General features: G+C 38.0%; 2 protein-coding genes across 7 annotated transcripts in view; one reads left to right on the top strand and one right to left on the bottom strand.

The window, feature by feature from the left end:
* Positions 1–1,169: 1,169 nt before the first annotated feature.
* LOC149027638 (uncharacterized) lies at positions 1,170–8,584 on the top strand. The gene is made up of 2 exons (XM_089164425.1): positions 1,170–1,687; positions 8,096–8,584. The coding sequence occupies exons 1-2, from the start codon at positions 1,400–1,402 to the stop codon at positions 8,270–8,272; spliced, it is 465 nt and encodes a 154-aa protein (XP_089020551.1). The 5' UTR covers positions 1,170–1,399; the 3' UTR covers positions 8,273–8,584.
* A 6,598-nt stretch (positions 8,585–15,182) lies between these two features.
* Positions 15,183–20,558, bottom strand: part of LOC149027637 (Zn-dependent exopeptidases superfamily protein) — a 32,328-nt gene continuing 26,952 nt past the window's right edge. For 3 of the 6 annotated variants that reach the window (XM_089164389.1, XM_089164396.1, XM_089164403.1), the window contains exons 12-14: positions 19,523–19,704; positions 18,414–18,526; positions 15,183–15,704 (exon numbers count right to left, since the gene is read on the bottom strand). In XM_089164389.1, the coding sequence (XP_089020515.1) occupies positions 15,596–15,704; positions 18,414–18,526; positions 19,523–19,704 (404 nt within the window). In that variant the 3' untranslated portion in view covers positions 15,183–15,595. Of the gene's footprint in view, positions 15,705–16,144; positions 17,067–18,413; positions 18,527–19,522; positions 19,705–20,558 lie in introns of those variants that run through there. The other 3 variants (XR_016174795.1, XR_016174791.1, XM_089164416.1) reach the window with 3 other exon arrangements.

Genomic DNA, 20,558 nt, shown 5'->3' with positions numbered 1-20,558 from the left:
AAATATAAAAAATACACGACAAATAAGTGGTACTATTTTCAGTTAATATTTAACAAAGGTATGGAATCGATTCAAGGAGTGTTTTTCTTTTTCTTTTTCGAGGGGGGTGGTTTTTGGATCTATAATGTTTTATTATATGATTAATTTTCTCGCTAGTCCTGTATGATTCTTGGTCAGAATGCTATAATTTAGACTTTATAAAGGCCACTGAAAGCGTTCAAGTGTTTTTCTTTTCCCGGCTCAAATGATAGTTTTAGCTCTTTCTTTTTGAATCCCTGTCGACGAATGCATAGCCAGCCACACGTTTGTTGTTTAAAAGCAAGTTTTTATTATTTGAGCCATTCTGCAAAACAAATCTTCTAAAAAAATTGTTTGGGATATAAGGCATAGTTGAAATTCAGTAGATATGATTTTCGTATTATTGTGATTATAGTCGTTGGATCTTAAAAATGTCATGTCATAATCTAAGAAGTTCAGATCTCATATATAAAGTTATCCGTTCTTTTTACCCGTGAAAGAAGAGAAAAAAAGTAGTTTAATGGGCAAGTTATATTTGGATTTCCTAAATTTTGAATCAATTATATATACTATTTCTAAAAAAAGTTTTTTTAAATACCTTTTAAGTTTTCGGGTAAAATGACATATTATTTATATTAAATACTTACTTTACTTTTTTCTTGGGTGTCATTAAATGACAAATTATATATAAATCATCTGAATTTCTGAATTTCGAATCAATTACATTTGTTCCTTAAAAGAAATAAAAGAAATAGTATTAGACTCCTTAAAAAAAAAAAAGAGAAATTTTTGAATAGTAGATATAATTGATTCAAAATTCATAGGAGTCTATGTGTAATTTACCCTTTAAAAGACCATATAAAGTAGTGTAAAATAAATATTTAGCGTATTTGTTAACCGTCATTATTTGAACCCTCCTAAGCGGATAAAGACGGTAAATTGGATCAATCGTAAAACGATTTTGATTTTGAATGAATCGAATAGAAATGGTAAATAGGAGTAGGACACTAGGACTAGTCGCAAAACGATTTTGATTGATTCTTTTATCTGATTTAACTCTGATTTACACAAAATGCAGATGGAACTGAAAACCAGATCGATTCAGACCACCCTAAGTCGCAGACTCACTGTCTACTTGGCGAGGTTCGTGGGAGCCGAGTTGGCTCAGCGTCGATTTGGTTGAACGCGGTACCCCTGAGTCCTGAGTCCTGAGGCAGTGAGGTGAGCTGGTGAGGTGCTCTACTCTATTCCTTTCCAAGTCTTTGGCAGGCTAAAACAACTCCTAGTTGTGACTTGTGAACCATCTCTTCCGTTCCCAAGGCCTAGGCAGGCAGGCAGGCAGGCAGGCAGAGACGACGAACGTCCGAACGAAACGTAGAAGATGCAGGCCTTACGAACTGGAATTCGATCTCTCAGATCGGCTTCTTCTTCTTCTGCTTCTATCCCTTCAGATTTACGGCGATGCATTGACGGCGCTTTGCCTGCAATTTCCGCGAGCAGGAAAGGAGGTTCCTTTGCAGACAGTGTGCCCGTTCTCGGGTTTATAGCAGGAGCGAGGACTTTCTCTCAATCAGCCGCTTTTGCCTCTGCTACTTGTTTGGACAAGCCGGAGGTCACCACTCGTGTGGTGGATCTTCTCAAATCCATTCCTTTCGTTGATCCCGCCAAGGTACTCTTTTTTCCCTCGTTTTCCATTGATCAAATGTTGTATCATGAGCGGTCACTTGTCGGGTAGCTGCCTTTTTTTTTTTTTTTTTTTTGGACCTTTTGATGAGGAATTTTCAATCAATCTTTTTTATTCTCTCTTTCTGACGTTGTTTGACAGATTTTCCCCCCTTTTTTCTTGCCTCAGAATTCTAAGATACTGAGGGAAGGGACTAAGCAATTTTTTGCCTTTCCACCGAGAAAAATGAAGCTTTGATTCCCCTAGTGTGGTTGTAGGGCTATCCATCGATATGAATCTCCCGCTTCCAATTTGATCTCACGCATCTTGTTCCTCGTGCCCCGGGAACCTAATGTTTCCGCTGTTAAATGTCTTGAATTCAGCGTAAGAGGGGAAGGTTTTGACCCCCTTTTTTTCATGCCTTCTGCAACTAAACTTCAAAACCATAGGAAGAAAATTTTGATGTGTGGAAGCATAATTTCTTATCTTTTCAGAAGTGTTGGTTAAATTTCTTTTGATTTTGTTTAGCTTGTTTACATCGTTATATGGTCTGGTTTTCATTTATCTCCCAGTGAAACTGTTTCAAGTCTAGTTCGTTTGCATGATTTTAGCGGAAATGCTTGCTAGTTATACAACTTGACCAAAGCCATGAAATTCTATGACATTCTATGCTTAGTTTCGTCCAATTTAATAAGGGTTACACTTCGGTTTGAATTCCATTCGGAATTTTGAGTTAAAGAATCTATCTTCAATGTTGAGTCCCTATTTTCACCATTTATATAGGAATTGCGAACTTTGTTAGTGAACTCCAAATAGTAACCTTGATTTTTAGTAGCATGGTTAGGTTTGATTAAATTTTTTACTTCTGTTTTCTAGTTGCTAGCAAGTTGCACTATTGTTAAGAATTAGTAAAGAACTGGTAAATCTTGAGGACTGTAGCCCTACAGGGAAGATGTAGGTAGATCAGTAGCTGATATTCATATTACTTTAGTAAGTTGGAGTCAAGTCTGCTTGTTTGTTGTCCCTCTAAGTTCTTGTTGTGGTTGTGTGTTGCACTAAACCCTGAATATGTTCTAGCTTAACTGATTCTCTCTCTTTGCTTTCCTTCAGAAGGTATCCGATCACCTAAGGGCTAGGGATTAATGTTAACTGATGATGTAGAAATGTAGGCCATGTTAATAGTTGAACTGGAGATTAAAATCCAGTAGTAGGACTAGTATAACTGTGGACTGGTCCAAATTTCAATCAGATGACCTAAAGGAAAATCAGATCGAGATACAGAAGTTTGAAGTTAGTCCAACTGTCAGTTTTGGAGAAATCGAAAGAATACACAATTAAATAAATTTCTGAAGTTAGAAACTGATTTGTTAACTGCAGAAATTTAGTGACCAAATCAAAGAATAGCAAGTCAAAACCACACTTGAAACTAAGAACAAGTAACTCAACAGCACTGAATGAAAGTGGATTTGGATTAATAACTTGTGGGAAAACAGAAGCAGAGAGAGACATTTGTGCTGTAACCACACTCAAAGACCAAGCCGTGACAGCAGCTTGTTTCAACAGCAAGCCAAGCTATGGATTGGTTGACTGAATGGGGAAGTTTTCCCTTTTAAGTATTATCTCCTGCCAGATAACCACAGTTCCTTGTTTGGGCTTGAGACCATGCCAAGATCAATATATTTTGTAAAACTGCAAATTTTTTGTCAAAATCTGAGAAGTTTCGACTGCAAGGTTCGGTGGAGGGTTTTGAGGCCCAAATAGATAATTTTGGTCCCAAAACTTCTAGGAAACCCTATTATAGGCCCTCTAGACATAATGGAACCTTTATGTTTTTCCAGGAAAAACTAATGGTAGTTTGACTTAGATCCCTAGTTTGGTAGTATACATCTCACACTACTGCATACATTCTATAATATGGCATACCCTACTCAATATTTAGTGCTAGGATTTTTTTTTGGAGAAAAGGAGGCTTTTTATTAAATTAAACTAACAATACAGTTACAGTACTATTTATGCAAATAAGTCACCTAAAGGGCTATTTTATTGGAAATAAGCTTAGCTTTGAGTTATGTTAATGTTGGGCTTTTGATCCCATGGTTTATTTATAGCTGGGCTGATTTGATGAGACTATTTTATGAGTAGAAAGTTACAAAATGGGATTAACTTAATTATTTCAGCTAACTCCTGTTGTAAGTCTGATTTCTTTTATATTTCACTATCCAAGTCAATTTAGGTTACTGTTTCAGGTAAGTATTGGGTTAAGCCTTTCCTGATTAGTGATTGAGCTTGTTTTTGAGTCTTTTATGTAAGTTTCAAGGGGCAACGTAAGTTTACATGAATGTGGTCAATGATTTTTTTTTCCGGGGGTGAATGAGCATCATGCTTTGCTTTATGAAAGAGTATGATGAGATCCCTCTAGTGAGAGTCCATGGATGAGAGACCCAGAAGATGATAGACTCAATCCCTTTCTGCTCCTCTATTTTCTATTTCTTGTTCTGTTTATACTCCTATTGATTTCATTGTGTTATCTGCTACAAGTTCTTCAGTTGTCCCAGATTTTTGAAAGCCAAATTAATTTTAAAATTTGGGAAGATCTCTCTCTCTCTCTCTCTCTCCCCCCCTTACTTATTCTCTATTTACTCTTACTTCACTCTCAAAAGTTTCATCTCTGGTTCTCTCAAGAAAATGAATTTTTTACCTCTTCTCCCTTGATACATTAGAACGACCAAACGACCCTCTCTTTTTGCCCATTTAATTGATTAAAGCAGTTTCTTGTTTTTAATTTGTTTATTATTCCTTTTCTCCCTCTCTTGATAGGATTCTGTTATATGTGCTTAGGTGTAATTTTATTTTTATTTTTCCTGTCCTCCTTTTTTAGGAGATTTATTTATTTATTTTTATATGTTTCCCTTTCTCCTGTAATGGTAAAAGATAGAGAAATAAAAAAAAAAAGACATCGAATCATGTTTAATGGATTATGATTAAAGATGGAGGATAAGAAAAATAAGGAAGTTTAATCACATTTAATGGATTCTTACAAAGAAAAGGAGAAAGAAAAATAAATAAAAAAATTCTATAAAAGGTGAATAAAGAAAAACATAAAAAAATAAATTTGATCATGTACAATTTATTCCTATAAAAAATGAAGAAAAAGCATATTAAAAAAATCGACATAATTGATTAAAGAGGTCATAACAAAGGGTAATTTGACCAATTTGAAATATTAGGGGAGAAGGAGAGGTAATAGTTCACTTTTTTGGGGGTAATGAGAGGTGAAACTTTTAAGAGGGGACTAAGAGTTAATAGAGAGTAAGTTTAGGGGAGAGAGAAATTCTCCCTAAATTTTGTATTCAAGATAATCCTGCCTGGGCTGGGTTTTTCATGATCCAGCCTTACACGAAGAAGGCACATAATTGAGTTAAAACAACCTAAATGTGCATTGGAATGTATGGACATAAAATTATAAACCATTTTATGTTATCAAAAGTTATACATGGTCATTTTGGAAAGCCAAAGATGTGCTTATAAAAAATACAAGCAAGTCATCCGTCCACCTATCCTAGAGTCTTATTACCACATAGAGTTCCTGGCAGGTTGAAAACCACTAGAATGTGTCTGCTGTTTCTGCTGAAGCAAGTTATCTTCCAGTAAGATATGGTGGAAGAAATGCTTGAAGTCCATAACAAAAAAACTGAAGAATAGAATCGTCAACATACTGGAGGTAGCTTAACCTAGGAATCTTGCACAAATTTGCTGACAGTATTGCAAGTCATCACTCCCAATTTGTTACTCTACTACCAACACATATTGTCAAGGTGATGGTTTGGAGTCCGGATTTTATTGTTATTTCCTTGATTTGGGCCCCTCTCATGCACCTTGGGTTGCCATCATGACAACTATTGGCCAACAATTTGTTATACACTTGTATGAGAGTAATTGCTAAAAGTGACAAATATCACAGTTTCGTCAACCTTCTCAGTTGTAACTGACAAAATGGGTTGAACATTGACCCATTTCATTTGAAATATTTGATTTATCAATAAAGCAAAGTAATTTTTATGTATCTTACTACAATTTGTTTTGACAATGCCAAAACTGAAATATTTCAATATCTTAGACTATGGGTAGAGTAATTATAATTCCTGTGCTAACACCAATAGACTACTTGAAGGATAAGGGAATTATTGAAATACCTTTTTCGTGACTAACATAATCAAGAACTGAACTAAAAAAGGTAGTATCTAGAGCACAAGGCTCCCACCACTTTGGGGTCTGGGAGGGTCATAATAAAAGTCATAATACTTGCAGGCTTACGCCTGCTTGCGTAGAGAAGCTGTTTCCAGTATGTAATCAAGAACTGTTTTACATAGATGTAGTACTGGCCAAGCATTTCATATCATGCCTCTATTTAAACCTTTTCAATTCCTTAGCTGAAACCTAACCTTGGAATTCCAAATTTCATCTTCTCAAACCTTTTGTCTCTGATATGAAGAGAAAAGAAAATCAACCCTTCCTCATTTGATTCAAATTACTTCCAATTGAACCAGAACTTGTAATAATGAAATAATTACTTTGAGCTTCCAATCTCGGAAGGTCTTCCTGCATGGCCCCCAATCATTGTGCCTTTGTACAGAGAATGTGGCTATACCGACCGATGAAAAGGATGTGGTCTGGATTAGCTTTGTGGCAATCTCAGTTTGTTGTTCAATTAAATCCTCCCATGTATTTCCATACTGTTCTCCAGCCACTATTTGCATTTTTCCTGTGGTCCTTTTTCTGAAATCTGTGTTTTGCCTCTTGGTAAATCTGTTTGTGCTGAAGTTTCTATTGGAGCACAGGGTGTTAGGGTCCTCGCTGTCCACAAATTTTGGACCAAACAGTGCTGCCACATGGCAGATAATTGGTCCCCCCTAAAAGCCTTCCATTGTGGGTCGTACAGGAACAAGGCATCCATTACTTTTAAGCCATGGATTTTCCAGACCCCTACCTTATATCTGCCAATCATATATTGAGCAATGCACAGCTTTACGTTAGAAATCCTCTTCTTAAGGAGTTGGCTCCATTCTGAAGCATGCTTTGAAGTACCCCACAATATTATATGATACTAGCAGATACATAATCCATATTGGATACAATTGATACAATACATATCGTTACTCTCTCTCTCTCTCTCAAGGCCCGTATTGGATTACACCAAAATGTATTGGCAAGTACGATAGAGTACTCAGTACAAGATGATACGTTTCTTAAGATTACCTAACCGATACAATACTTGACACTGTTACTTTAAACCTTGCTATAAAGTGGGTTCTCTGCACCGATACAATACTTGACACTGTTACTTTAAACCTTTCACAAAACATGTAATTCGTTCAATTACTTCATTTGCTATTTGTTGCAACATCTAGAGCTGCAACCTTGTACCAGAAATCAGGGATTGACATAGTAATTGGAGAAGGTATGTGTATGTCAAGTCTGTAGGTTATTCGAAATGAGGGTTAACAAGTAAATGTAATCAATAAACAGTTAGCCAAGAAAAGATTTAGAATGTGGAGATCCCATTTCCTTTGAGCTGGATATGGATATAAACTTGCCATCAAGCTGCTGCAAATGGTCTCCTAACACCACACACCACACAAATATGTGAATTTCACTTTTAAGAAATATTAGTTTATGCTTTTGACTGCATTAATGTTCATTATCAGCAATTCCTTAAAATCCAGGAGACTGCTCTTGCCTTATCTTTTTCCCTTCCTACAACCATTTTTTGAATTTCAGAGAAATACTTTAGTTTGAAAAATTATAGTTTTTGTCGAGTGACTGAAATCACAATCCTTGATATCTCAGGTAGGTAGATTTTTGGGACATGTGGATGCATCAAATGGCTTGGATTGTGAGATTATGGATTTTTTTTTCTCTTCCTTTTTCTTCTTTTTGTTGTTTGGTTGGGGGGTGTCTCTTTTAAGATATTTAACCAAACGCGGAGTTCTCCCATGAGCAAGGTTGTTCAGAAGCTCAGAAAATTTTAAATCTTGTTTCAGGTCCTTGGACTGAAATTTGAGATCTTGGTTTATTTAAAACCTTGATGACAACAGTTTCCCTTCGCTTAAATGCTGAATGAGGGTCTCTCCATGACAGCATATCAAATTTTATCAAAATGGAGCACCGGATATGCGTTTCCTTCTTTTGGGTGCAAATGCTCAGTATTACTGCATGTTTTGTTTAACTGCTAGAGGACCAATCTATGAAACATAAATATTTAGGGTGTAAGATGAAGGATGAATAGTTCAGATTTTATTTATTTTTTGGGGGTTTTGGTATCTTCTAAATGTATGACTATGAATTATAATTTACACCCCTGTTCTTCTTATCTTCGACTGATATTTCCTGAGGTTGAATTTTGGTGTTTGTCAGGTGAGCCCAGTAGCAAGTTTCAAGGATGACTTGCAGTTGGATACTTTAGACAGTGCGGAAGTAATGATGGCAGTAGAAAAAGAATTTGCTGTGGACATCCCTGACAGTGAAGCCTATAAATTTTCTAACACATCCCATGTCATTGATTACATTGCAATGCATCCTCAAGCAAAATGAAAGTCATGGCGTTTGTAGGTGAAGCCTTTAGTGACAACCTACGAAGTTCTCTTTTCATTCCAGCTTCTCGTCCAGAGCCATTTCAGAAGTTTGTAATAATGTTACAGAAAACTATATGAAACAGTACCATTCAAATTGGACTGGTTGTGTTACCTGTTAAGCTTCTTCTTGATACGTTATCCAGTGGAGCTTTTAGCTCAGATTTTACCTGAATGATTCCTTATGCATTTGTCCCTTTAAATGTGAGAGCAGTGTTAGCCTTTTGCAGAATATTAGATCTTTTCAGATAATGTCATCAAGGAAACAAGTTCAGAGTTTTGGTGTTCTGCAAGGTGCTTTTGTTGAACTTCCTGCAAACCAATTTACCATATGACAGTTACTTGAACAGGTTTGGTTCTTGTTTCTAGTTGGAGTAACAATCAATTGGCTTTATTGTCCATTCGAAGTGTATTCTACATTGTAATAGCAGTGGGATGTCTGGATAAATAATTCTTATTTACTTTCACTACTCATATTTCATGTTTTCTCTTCAACCTCAAAGTGGGTAAGACCTGGTGCAATGGGATAACGTTGTATGCCTTCCCTTCTGTCCCACAATGCATGAAGCTCCCAGCCACTGCAGGTTCTGGAGGGGGTCATACCCTGCAGCCTTCCTGCTTTATGGATTGGCTATTCTAGTCTCCAATCTATTACCACCACAATGGAGTACTCTTGTTGTTGCACAAAGCTTTCCTTGCCTGCTCCCATTGATGATTAGTATTTAGTAAATCTATGATCTAGCCAGAGATGTGTAGTGGGAAAAAGAAAATCCTGCTAGCTCTCTTGTTGAACGATCTTAGCTTGATATCGTTATGAGCTACATAGAGTTTTATTTCAGTTTAGACCTGCCCAAGTTCTCCAATGACTCAATGAGCCAATCCCCCCATAAGATGGAAGGTTGAATTATCTGAACAATGGCTCGGCAAGAAAGGTATTCAGAATCCCAGCCAAAAAGTGAGTAAACGAAGGTATATCAGAGGATTCTCACAAACGCCACACCCCCAAAACAGAGGCACGGAAATGCAGCTCATGCTTAGACAAGAAAGACAGCAAGAAACAAGGAATGCTTAAGCCAAGTAAGTGTAATTCTTAGGAATATTCGTTTTCTTTCGTACAAGCTAATCATTTATGATCGATCTGAAACTCAACTCAATCTGAACTTAGTGCTCGATCTATTCATGAGAATTCAACTATCAAAATTCGTGTTCAAAAGCCCATCGAAATGACTTATTTCAAGATATCAACTTCATCATAAAATCATATTGGTACTCTTTTGGTAAGATCATAGATGGTATAGGGCTGCAATAGACTGGCTTGGCTGGGTTTTTTATAACCTTCACCAACTCGAGTCCTTTGATCTGGGCCTGGCCAGGCCCATCTCTAATGAGGGCCTGAGAACTCTCTCTGTTTCTGCCTTCTTCTTCTTCTTCTTCTTTTTTTCTTCTTTTTTTCTTCTTTTTTTTTTTCCTGAGATAAACCAGAGAACTCCTTTTCTAACTTGCCCTTATGGTCAGGCCAGATTGACCCTAATTGGAGGGATCGTGCTTGAGAGCAGTGCACAGTTCAGATGCATTTTGGGGTCCAGGTTTGTTCTAGATTCCAAAATGCATTTGGGCCTTTGATTGCTTGGAGCAGCGCTGCTTCCAACCAAAATCATAATTGGAGAGGATCCTCTCAATATACGTTCTTTGATCTAGTAATCCAAATGCCAATTGACGTAAACCTCGACCATAAGATAACTCAATCGATCAACTAATGCAGATCTGAGTTTCAGCCGGCCGGCCAGTCTACTTACATTTAGATTACATCTTCAGGTAAATTTAATATTTATATATAATTTAAATATACTATTAGGGAGAAAGGTCATTTGTCTAAGTGCCAATTCTTTGGAGGGGTCTCATATTATTTGGAAGGGTTGATTTAAAAAAAGAAAAGAGAATTTTTTTTATCAACTGAACTGCTTGTAGACCTCTAGAACAATCTCCCTCCCATATATAGCAGAATAAATGGAAACCAAACATAACAAGTGAAAAAAATATTAGCCAACAAAGGCAAACATGTGGGGCCCACAGGAAGACATTGAAATGGTCCCTCAGTTTTAAAGTGTTCCGTCTTTGCTTCGCTTTTGCCCCGTTGCAATCATTCGCTTGTCTCATTTTTTACTCTTCAAGATAAAGTTGTCGACACACCTTAATTAGTTCACTTTACCTGTGACGAATCCAAACAGGGCCTTGTACTCCTCTAAGGCAAAATGGCAAAATGGCAAAATGGCAAAATGGCAAATGCATGTAACTCTCAACTTGCTACTTTTCCAGTTTCCCCACCCTTTTTCTTTTCGGTGGCACTCAATATGGTGGCAACCTTTGGATAATGAAACTGGTTACACGAAGCCAAAGGCTCACGTGTGTTGTTAGGATTAGAGGTTTTAGGGTAACTCACCATAATCATGAGCTTCCATCATACACCCTTGCAACAAGGCATGCATAATAGCATCAGCCATAATGTGATATGATTCTGGTGACCCATCAAAAGGCAAAGGCAGGATCTTCGATGTGTTGCCCCAGCCACACCTAGATTCACTCATTTCAACTCATCTGATCTGATCAGCTTTTCTTCAAAATCCAATCCCCTCTAAAAGTTTTGGTATCAAAGATTTCTTTCATCTGAGCTAAAAGAAGATTCTCTTCAGTCTTCACCATACAGGTGTTTTGTTAGTGGGTTTTTAATTTTTCTGTGAAAGAAATCTAAACCCAGAAAAAAAAAAAAAGTGAAAGGAAAGTAATAAATGGAGGGGGAGAGGGTTATCAAAACATCACTTGCTCTCAGTTATTTGCATTATGGTTTGTGATATGGGGCAATGGAGAAGTGAAGGGAGAAAATGATGCCTTGTTGACTACTTGATAACTTTGAGTGAATGCTTGCTACAGTAAGCCATGTTAAAATCAAGAGGAAATAATCATGAAATAAGGTCTCTTCCCTTCCCTACACCCGTCACCATGGTCCTCCAATACATTTATGATACAAAACCTAACCCACCACCCTATACGGCTATACCCTCCTTAAAATATCCTCTCAGTTTGAGGCAGAACGCATTTTTTGCTGCAAAAAGCAAAAATATAATTAAGATGGGTGGACGGAAGATTGATTGCTATCTCTGAGAGAGGGAGTCATCATGGTCTCTCAGCTAGCATCAAATTTCTGTCCAAGATTGAAACTATCATCAATTACACCTGTAAATGGCAATAGGGTTCTGATGTTCTTTTCGTATATCTTGACTTCATGGGTACCTTTTGGCCAAAATAAGACTTCATGGGTACCTGTCTCTTTGGTTGGTAATGTATGTTATTTCCATGCATGGTCACACACATATATATAATCAACCTGTCCTAAATGTTAGTTTGTTTGATGATCTAAATGGAATGGAAGGAATGCTAAGGAGAGACATGTATCATACGAAAACCACATGCAAAGCAAGTGCAAGACTACAATATGTATAGAGGGCAAAATGGTCAAGATTCATATTGTTTCTTCTCAATGTAAAAGAAGTGGTTGATGCATGTAAAGATTTTGGAGGGACTTCTTCCTCACCCATGATGAACAAATTCCCCTTGGTGATGTGGTGTTATGATTGATCCATGGATTCATCATTAATCTTTATGAGGTAGATAATGGCTTTCGCAGATACAATGAGAGGGTCTGACTAGCCTATTATGGCTGAAGAGATACCCGCTTCACCAAATGACCATATTACAGCATGGACATGCCATGAAATGAAAAACCATTAAGTTGATGGAAAAAAAATCCTTGGATCAGGTCCTTTTGTATCCACCATATTATATATTTAAGTGGAATCTCACCTCCGAGGACTAATAAGGTAAGACCCTTATACCTCAACATTTTATATTCATGTAGGGTATTATTTCAAAAACCTAATAAGGTGGGACCCCTCCCTGAATATAGGATGTGAAGAATAAAGAATAGCATTACATCCACCACGCTATATTCAAGTCGGAATTTTTTTTGGTGTCTGAGGTTCATCCAGGCCAGCTTATGCGCGTTAATCATCCTCAGAGGGAGTCGGAATTTCAATGTTCCACTTCCACGTCTCGGAATTTTTTTTTTTTTGCGTGGGGGCGGCACAACACCTCTCTCTTTGAATGTATGTTGGGGTAAATCGTCATGGTATAATATCCAAATTACATTATTACCCATTTCAGACCCCACAATGACAAAAGCGTCATGAAGTAAGCATGCCTTTACCATTTTTATTATAGAAAGAAAGTTAAAAACGTGCTACACAAGACTTGAAAATAAAAAATGGACGAAGCTGCCTCCTTATCCAAACCTCATGAGAAACCCAACAACGTACATGTGAAAGAAGATTGTGCGTTCACGTTCGAACACAGAGAACACTCATGTAGCCCATGAGGCCCAACTCAACCTAAACCTTAGCCACTAAAAACCAATAACGCAGCCCATTAAATGTGAACGCTCAAGTAACCATCCTCGCCCTCGCCTACCCTAACTCACACTTATTACTCAAAAGCAAGCACAGGGAAAAGCATCATTATTATGGTGAATGATGATTTTCTTTTTAATTTTTGTTTTAATTCTTCTTATAACGTAAAAACAAAAGAGCATCGATGGAAGGTGTAAGTTTTGGAAACCGTGGGGGTAAAATGGTCATTTTAACACGCACGCACACCCCGTTTCGAATACAAAATTACGAGCCCCTCACCCCACTCGCTGTCTCTCTCCTTATGATTAATCAAACGAGTCTCACGAGGTGAAGTAGGCATGGAGTGGAGAGGAGGAGGAGACGCCTCCCTCTTCTTTGAGAATACACATCGCTTTTGCCAATTATGACTTTAACCGCCCTTCCACTCCACTTATCCAACCCAAAGTGACAAATTATTGTACACACTGTAGGCTGTAACCCATGGCGTGGAAAATACCCACTTTACCCTCCGGGCTAGGAGAAGCTACATGGGCAAAACCGTCAATAAGCAGACATCCTTTTTAGAGAATAGAGATGATGGTGGAGGGAGGAGAAAGGCGGAAATAATAAATCAAATAATGGTAAGTGGAGATCCAAAACGTAAAACCAGGAAGAGGTCAGGAGAGAGCATACATCTGATGATGATGATGATGACATAAAAACAAAAGAGCATCGATGACGACGACGAAGAGAAGAAGGAAGGAGTAGTAGGAGGAGGAGGAGGAGAAGAAGAAAAAGAGGGTGTTTCACACTTTCACTTCAAGAGAGGGATGGGGGCGTTTTTATTGAGGGTGGAAGTGATGATGGGCTTGCGTCGGTTCGAGCCAACCCAACCATCATTGCGAATCTTCGGACGGCCAAGCCCACCATCATTTGAGTGGGGAGAGAAACATCTCAAGTTACATAATTACCCCTCTTAGTTACCAAGTTACCCCTATAACCCCATCATCACATGACGCCATCTTCAGTTCAATTCCCACCCCACCCCACCCCACCAAAACCTTCAAAACCACCCTCTCTCTCTCTCTCTCTCTCTCTCTCTCTCTCTACCCCTCCAGTGCAGTGCAGTACCTCATCATCATCATCATCGTTTATGCAAAACACATTAAAGCCTCACCTCTACCGGCCGCCTTCCGTGCTTACATACGCATGATTGTTGTGCCAGAAGCAGCATGTCTCTCACACCTTCTCTCTCTCTCACCCCCCAAAGCTACCGATATATATATGGTATGAACACCTCGGGCTCTTGCATAACATCTTCACAATCTCCAGTCTTCTCATAAGCATCTTAAGAAGAAGACTCCCTTCTTTCTCTTTTTTTTACTACTTTACGCACAGTACCCACTTCCATCGACTGTAAGCACTAACCACCTCCGAAAAGGTAATCTTTTTCGAAAAGCTATAGAAGGCCCCCACACTATCTCTACATGTTCTTTATATATTCTACTTTCTTTGTCTCTCTCTCTCTCTCTCCTTTCTTCCAAGGTTTCTTTCTTTGTCTTTGTTTCTTTCGGTTATCGCTCAAGAGGGTATACGGGAGAGGTAGCTGAAGAGGAGTTCTTGGTGTTGAATGAATCTGGAGTTTTTGGTGCTTGTCTTCTTCTTTCCATTTATGCATTAACTCTTGCTTTTCTCGTTTCTCTTTTCTGTTTTCTCCCTGCAAGTTTCACTTTAGTCTGCCCTTATGCACTAAGATAGCATGCGATACATTTACGTACAAGTGCAAGAGACCAAGAGTTCCGTGATCACATCATTTCCTTCCTTTCTCTGTTTCCAAACAACCCTGTTCTTCGGTAACCAAGTGAACTTAATCGCCAGTCTGTTTCTGCTTTATTTTCTTCCTTTCTTATCCATTTGACAAAGCAGAAGAGAAATACATACCTCGATGGAAGTCCTTGTATCTCACAGTGAACAGCTTCTTGATTTCTCAACCTCTGATTTTGTTCATCTCTGTGTTGTTTCAATTCTTCTCTATAAAGCAAATGAAATGAGGCTCTGGTTGGCCAAGTACAAGGACTCTTTTAAGTTCTTTTCAAAATTTCTGTTTTATTTTATGTTTTGTATTTGTAACAGCAGAAGTAATTATTATGAAGCAAAGAACACCGAGTAACTGAGATGCTTTCTCCTCTGTTTCTGTTTTGCCGTGAACAGGAACTTAAGTCATGGAAAGGCTCAACTCAAAATTGTACCTGCAGAACTGTTACATAATCCAAGAGAATGAACGGCTAAGGAAGAAAGCTCAGCTTCTCAACCAAGAGAATCAAGCCCTGAAGCAGAAGCTCTCCAAAGGGAACAAACCTAGCCCAAATACACTCCCTGACCTCAACCTTTCCTCCACCTCCACCTCCACCTCCAACCAAAACCCTACTAATTCCAGCCAGCCCTGATCCTCTGATGCATATTTAGTCCTATGAGTACACCTCTTTATTTGTGTAAAACACCATATGAGTTAAGAAAGTAGCAGCAGGTCCAGTCTCAGTTTTAAGTTTTCTGTTTCAGGGCAGTAACATCTTTTTGTTTGGTCAGTGTACTTAGAATCCACCTTTCTACCTAGATTAGTTCCTTAAATATAGGAGTTCAGGAAACGAAGTTCTGTGAACTACAAAGCTGTATTCTGAAAAGCGAAAAAAAATGCAATATAATCTCCTATAGTTTATAATCTTGATTTTCTTTTTCCCCCCTCTCTCTCTCCTCCTTTTCTCGATCATATCTCCTGCCCTCTTTCTCAAAATAAATGCAATTAATATCTAATAAAATAAAAAGAAGAGAACATTCCGACCAATAATCTAATAGTCCACCTTTAGCTTCTTGTCGATGCTTGAGAATGTCTGGTAGAATGCCTTGAAATGCCTGTACGCAATGTCGACATCTTCTTTGCCACATATCTCTCTCACACTGCAATTAAGTAACAAATGAACCAAAGTCCATATTTGTTTTACCCAATTTTTTTTAAAAAGGCAGCTCATTTCAGAAACATTTAGCAATTCTGCTTAAACAATGTCTACCCATCATACCATTGGATATACCAGAAATATGCATAGAGCAATTTTGAAGATACATATATAATGAAAACTACCAATGCTAATGCCCAAAGCAGTCCACTAATTCCGATGCTGGCTGGTCTAATACTCTGATCCACTTCTTATCATCCACTCGATAGGTATATTTTTCACATCACTATTGGATCTCTAGCAATATGCCAACGAAAATTAATCCAACCCGAAAAATGCTTCAATCCAGAATTTATCAATACATCACACATGTTCAAGATTATGCTTACTCCTAAAAATGGAAAGAAAATAATATAAAATCTGCCTAAGGCAGATAGCTTTTACCTCAAAGCAAGGGCAAAATTGGGAGTGTGCTGTATACCGGAGACTTCAGACTTGGACCCATCAAATAGAAAGACGGGCCATTGTAAGATTGTGTGTGGGCTCAACAGCACCAACCAAAGTTTCTTTTTCCTCCCCAAGTCTTTTTGAATGGTTATTTGTGAGCCATGCCTACAAGATATAAATCCAAACAAATGGAATCTAAATTGGGGGGCATAGGATCTCAATTTTCAACAGAAAGGGTTTTCTGGCTCTAAGATTATGTTGGGGGAACTGAGTGACGAGAGGATCTAATCAGATAACTGAGAGGATCTAATAAGTAGGAACGTCATAGTTTCAGAGCATAAAGTCAACATGTCAATATGGGTTCATGTAGTTTCAGAAAGAAGGAAGTAAAGGACAGAAAGGAAGCATCTAAGGTCATTACTAGCTAGCTAGGGGGGGCCTAGTGTAGGGCCCCTAGGCTGGGGGAACATGACACCATGACATGGTCCTTTATTTTGGTCTCTCAGAGGCTTTAACTCTTACTATGATTCCAGTTGACCATCAGACCCCATCCCATCATCAGCCATCATCTTATCCTATAAAAGAAACAAAAACGTCTCATCAGTTATAAAATATATTTGTGAATTGTGACTGTATTCTCTTTGGTATCAGTATAATAACACGAGGGAACCCACCTCACCTCAGTCACAGTGTCAACACACGAATACCTCAAAGCTAAGATAGAGCTGTTGAGTGAGCAAAGTCAAAAAGAGTAGAAGGAAAGAAAGCTAACATAAAGAGTATCAAGTAGCTCGTGCTTAACTAAGCAAGTGCATCATCTTGTCCACCCTTCAGGCCTTCTCCCATGGAAGATGAAATTACTAACGGGCCCCCAGGATAAAATTCTTACCTCTCGCATCTCCTTTTCCCTGGTAGAATTCTGATCTCTCAGAGGTTACAGGAAAGAAATGAGTAAGTCACTAAAGTCTTCAAGCAAGCCTCACTCTACTCTACTAGGTAGTCTGGGTTTCACTAGCTTCTAGTGGCGATAAAGGATTCTACCGCTGTGATTAACATGAAGTGTGCTTTTTACTTCCTTCCACATAGTCCCTCCCTTTCGCCCTGCCCTCCAGTTGAGAGTACTTTTACAGTTTACTAGAACAAAATCAAAAATTTATTCAAGGCTCTTGCATGACAATTTTGAGGACATGGAAGAGCATTGGAAGCTTTAGTCATGGTGAAAAGATCTTCCCCCTTGAGTTGGTGGCAATAATAACACCACATGTGTCAAATGATTACAAATCTATTCAAGGACTTCCCGCTCAGGACCAACTTGGTTTATCAGAAAATTATTGCACACAATATTTAAATTTTTTTTTTCCAATGGAATGATAACAATTTAGGAAATGCTATCATGCCTTTATGGATTTAAAAGCAAGTTTTCTTTATCTATAGGATCCCCCCCCCCCCCCCCCCCCCAAATCAAATACATCTAAATGTTGAATATCACATAAAGGAAAATGTCTCCATAATTGTTTTGGTATTCACATTCTTCCTCATTATTTCCTACAAAGTCCATATATTTGGACAGCAAATTCTGGTCAGTTAGTTCATGAAACAAAGGCAAATGTGAAAAAATTTCAGCAGTAATGCTACAGTAAAAACAATAGAGTAGGTGTCTTCTGTCAACAACCTGTACTTCCTTGGGTGTCAAATGCTTTTCAAGTACAGCCATTAAGAAAACGTTCAATGATCTAGTTCTAATGGGGTACTATTGAAGCAAGAAACAAAACACAACTAGCATATTTGGGCACTACCCAATTTTTTCCAATTAAACGAAAGAAGTCAAAAGGACAGACATTAAACCACGGATACAGCTCAACAATAGAACTAGCTTACATCTTCGGGTGACAATATTACACAAAACCAGAAATTTCATGCAAGTTCACAAACTTCATAAACCATGACCTCAGTTTTATAAACTGCAAGGATAAATGCTTTGCAAAGATCAATAAAGAATGGCAGAACCTTAGTGCCTTGGTTCCACCAGAAAAATTTTCGGTTCATGAATCAATCCAATAAATGATGCAACCATCCCATCATATAATATCGTTGAATAGTAGATCTTTTACTTTTTATTTTTTCTGTTGGCAACCCTAATGAATAAGTAGATAAATCTTGCAACAATCCACATATGTATCTGTGCAAATAAGCCAAATGCGTAGGGACTAGGAATGCTGTTATTACTAAATATGAACACCCTTCACGTAGATTAGAAAACGGATACCTGTGCATAGAAAGCTGACAAATGCCACAATCCACTGTACGAATACCAACACCTGAAGCAAGTATGGGACCGATGGTAGACCCACATCCCATATCGTTTCTCACTACGAATTCCTAGAAAATCATAACTTTGTTAGCGAAGTTCATGTTTAATTTTAGTAGATTCCTAATATTTCCTACAGTCCAAAAACAAAGAATCTGACCAGCTTCCATTAAATTTCCCATTGTTATGAAACAAGGGTTATACCACAAAGAGGATATAAAATGTTTGACAAACACCAAGCCATCCTGAAACTAACATGATGATTTTTCTGGGTTCAACTGGGGTGAAAACGTTCTGATCAGATCTCCAACCAGAAGTTCAGAAGTTCACTGACTCACTAAGTGCCCGCCAAACTAAAAGCATATGCCAATCAGATTGCATATTACCCCCCCCCCCCAAAGTGAATTAAATGTGATAATAACCAATTGGCATCAAAAGCTCATGTAAACAACTTGTTGAAATTTTGCAACTAAACAATGAGGACACACAGGTTCAGTAAACACTTGTCTACAAAAGAACAAAAACTGTGGAAGTCAGGTCTTTGCAAAAGTATATAGGCTCTCAATGACACTTAAAACTCATCTTTGAAGTTTGAAGTCAGTATCTTTTTCCGAGTTACTTTAACCCAAATATGAACTGACTAAACTCGTTCTATTCCTTCAGCATTTCGTTCTCTAGACAAAAAATAAGATAGACACAGGAAAATAATATGCTATGAATGCTCAGTGCCCCTCAATAAATTCAAATGTTAGCATACCAGGTACCTTGCCACCGGACTACCAAGTGAAACCTGAACCCAACTGAAAACCTGATTAGGACTGTCCTAACCAAACCAGCCCAGCAGTCAGGATGGGCAAAGGAGTAACAACCCACTTAACCTGCTCCATCCCTATCCCAAATTACCTGGATTAAAGTAGTAAGAGATGACATATGGCAAACAGAAGGTATGTCACTGGACAAACTGATTGGTGCAACATGATTCATGTAGCAGATCCAGAATGGTTGGGTTAGGGCTTTTATCCACACATGTGTTCTATGAAATGCTATTCTATCCATATGGCAATTACCTGGGTTGGAAGCTCATGCATTTTTGCTATTTCTTTGAAAAGAAAAGCAGTCACTCCACTGGTGGCATAACGCTGGTTTGCATTGTGCTTAATGACGAGCCCCTTCTGCATCTGTGGGCGATGGTGTTCTTCATGTTTGTCCGCAAAATTTGGGTGAACCCCATGAGCCATGTCAGCAGACACTACAGGAATACCCAAAAAAGATAGAGAGAATACCTATTTTAATTAATTGCAGTATTGGGAGTCTGGAAATGGATTTGTAAGTCTGTAAAAAATACAACGCATTTCACAAAGATGGAAGTCAGATAAGATTCAAGCTATACTTAACTTTTATATGCAAAAATCCACCCAAAACAAAAATAATTCTTAACGAAGAAGTTAAAAGAACTGTAAGGCATGCTATTTAAATTGATAAACTTCTGAGAAAAAAGGCAGGGTGCCAACAAACTCACTAATGACTGGTCTAAGTTTTCTTGACTCAGGAACTTGTCTGGAGAATAAGCCAATAAGGTGGAACTATGCAAACTACAGCCTTAATTTCCTTGACCAGGAAGGGGAAAGGTTTGAGAGAGCAAGAATATATAATTAGTTGAGGTAATGTATCCCATCCATTCTCGGCTGTATTTTGCTTGTCATTATTGGTAAACTTCCAGTTCACATTCAACCATTACCCACTGAAAAAATAATGAAGAAGAGATGCTATCTTTCCTCCTACAATCAATTAATTTTCTGTTAGTACCATTTACTTTTCACCCTCCCACCTGCTGAACCCAAAAATGAAAAAAAGGAAGAGAAGAAAGAAGAGCCCTGTTTGCTCAGGTTGCACAAGCAACCACTCTCGCCCACATACTCTGATAATAATAAGTTAATTCATTTAACCACTCAAAGTCTGTAGGAACCATCTCTACTTTCATTTGACTGAAACTTAATATGTGAAGTTTCCTATCGAAAAGGCCTCGCTTGGTGGGCCACCCATGAAACCATAGCTCAAATAAATAGAACTGATGACTAAATCATTATAAAAAATAAAAAAAAC

Source organism: Hakea prostrata, chromosome 1, assembly GCF_041222555.1.
Source record: "Hakea prostrata isolate BN-2017 chromosome 1, UWA_Hpros_2, whole genome shotgun sequence".
NCBI lineage: Eukaryota > Viridiplantae > Streptophyta > Magnoliopsida > Proteales > Proteaceae > Hakea > Hakea prostrata.
This window is presented reverse-complemented; position numbering and strand designations above follow the sequence as displayed.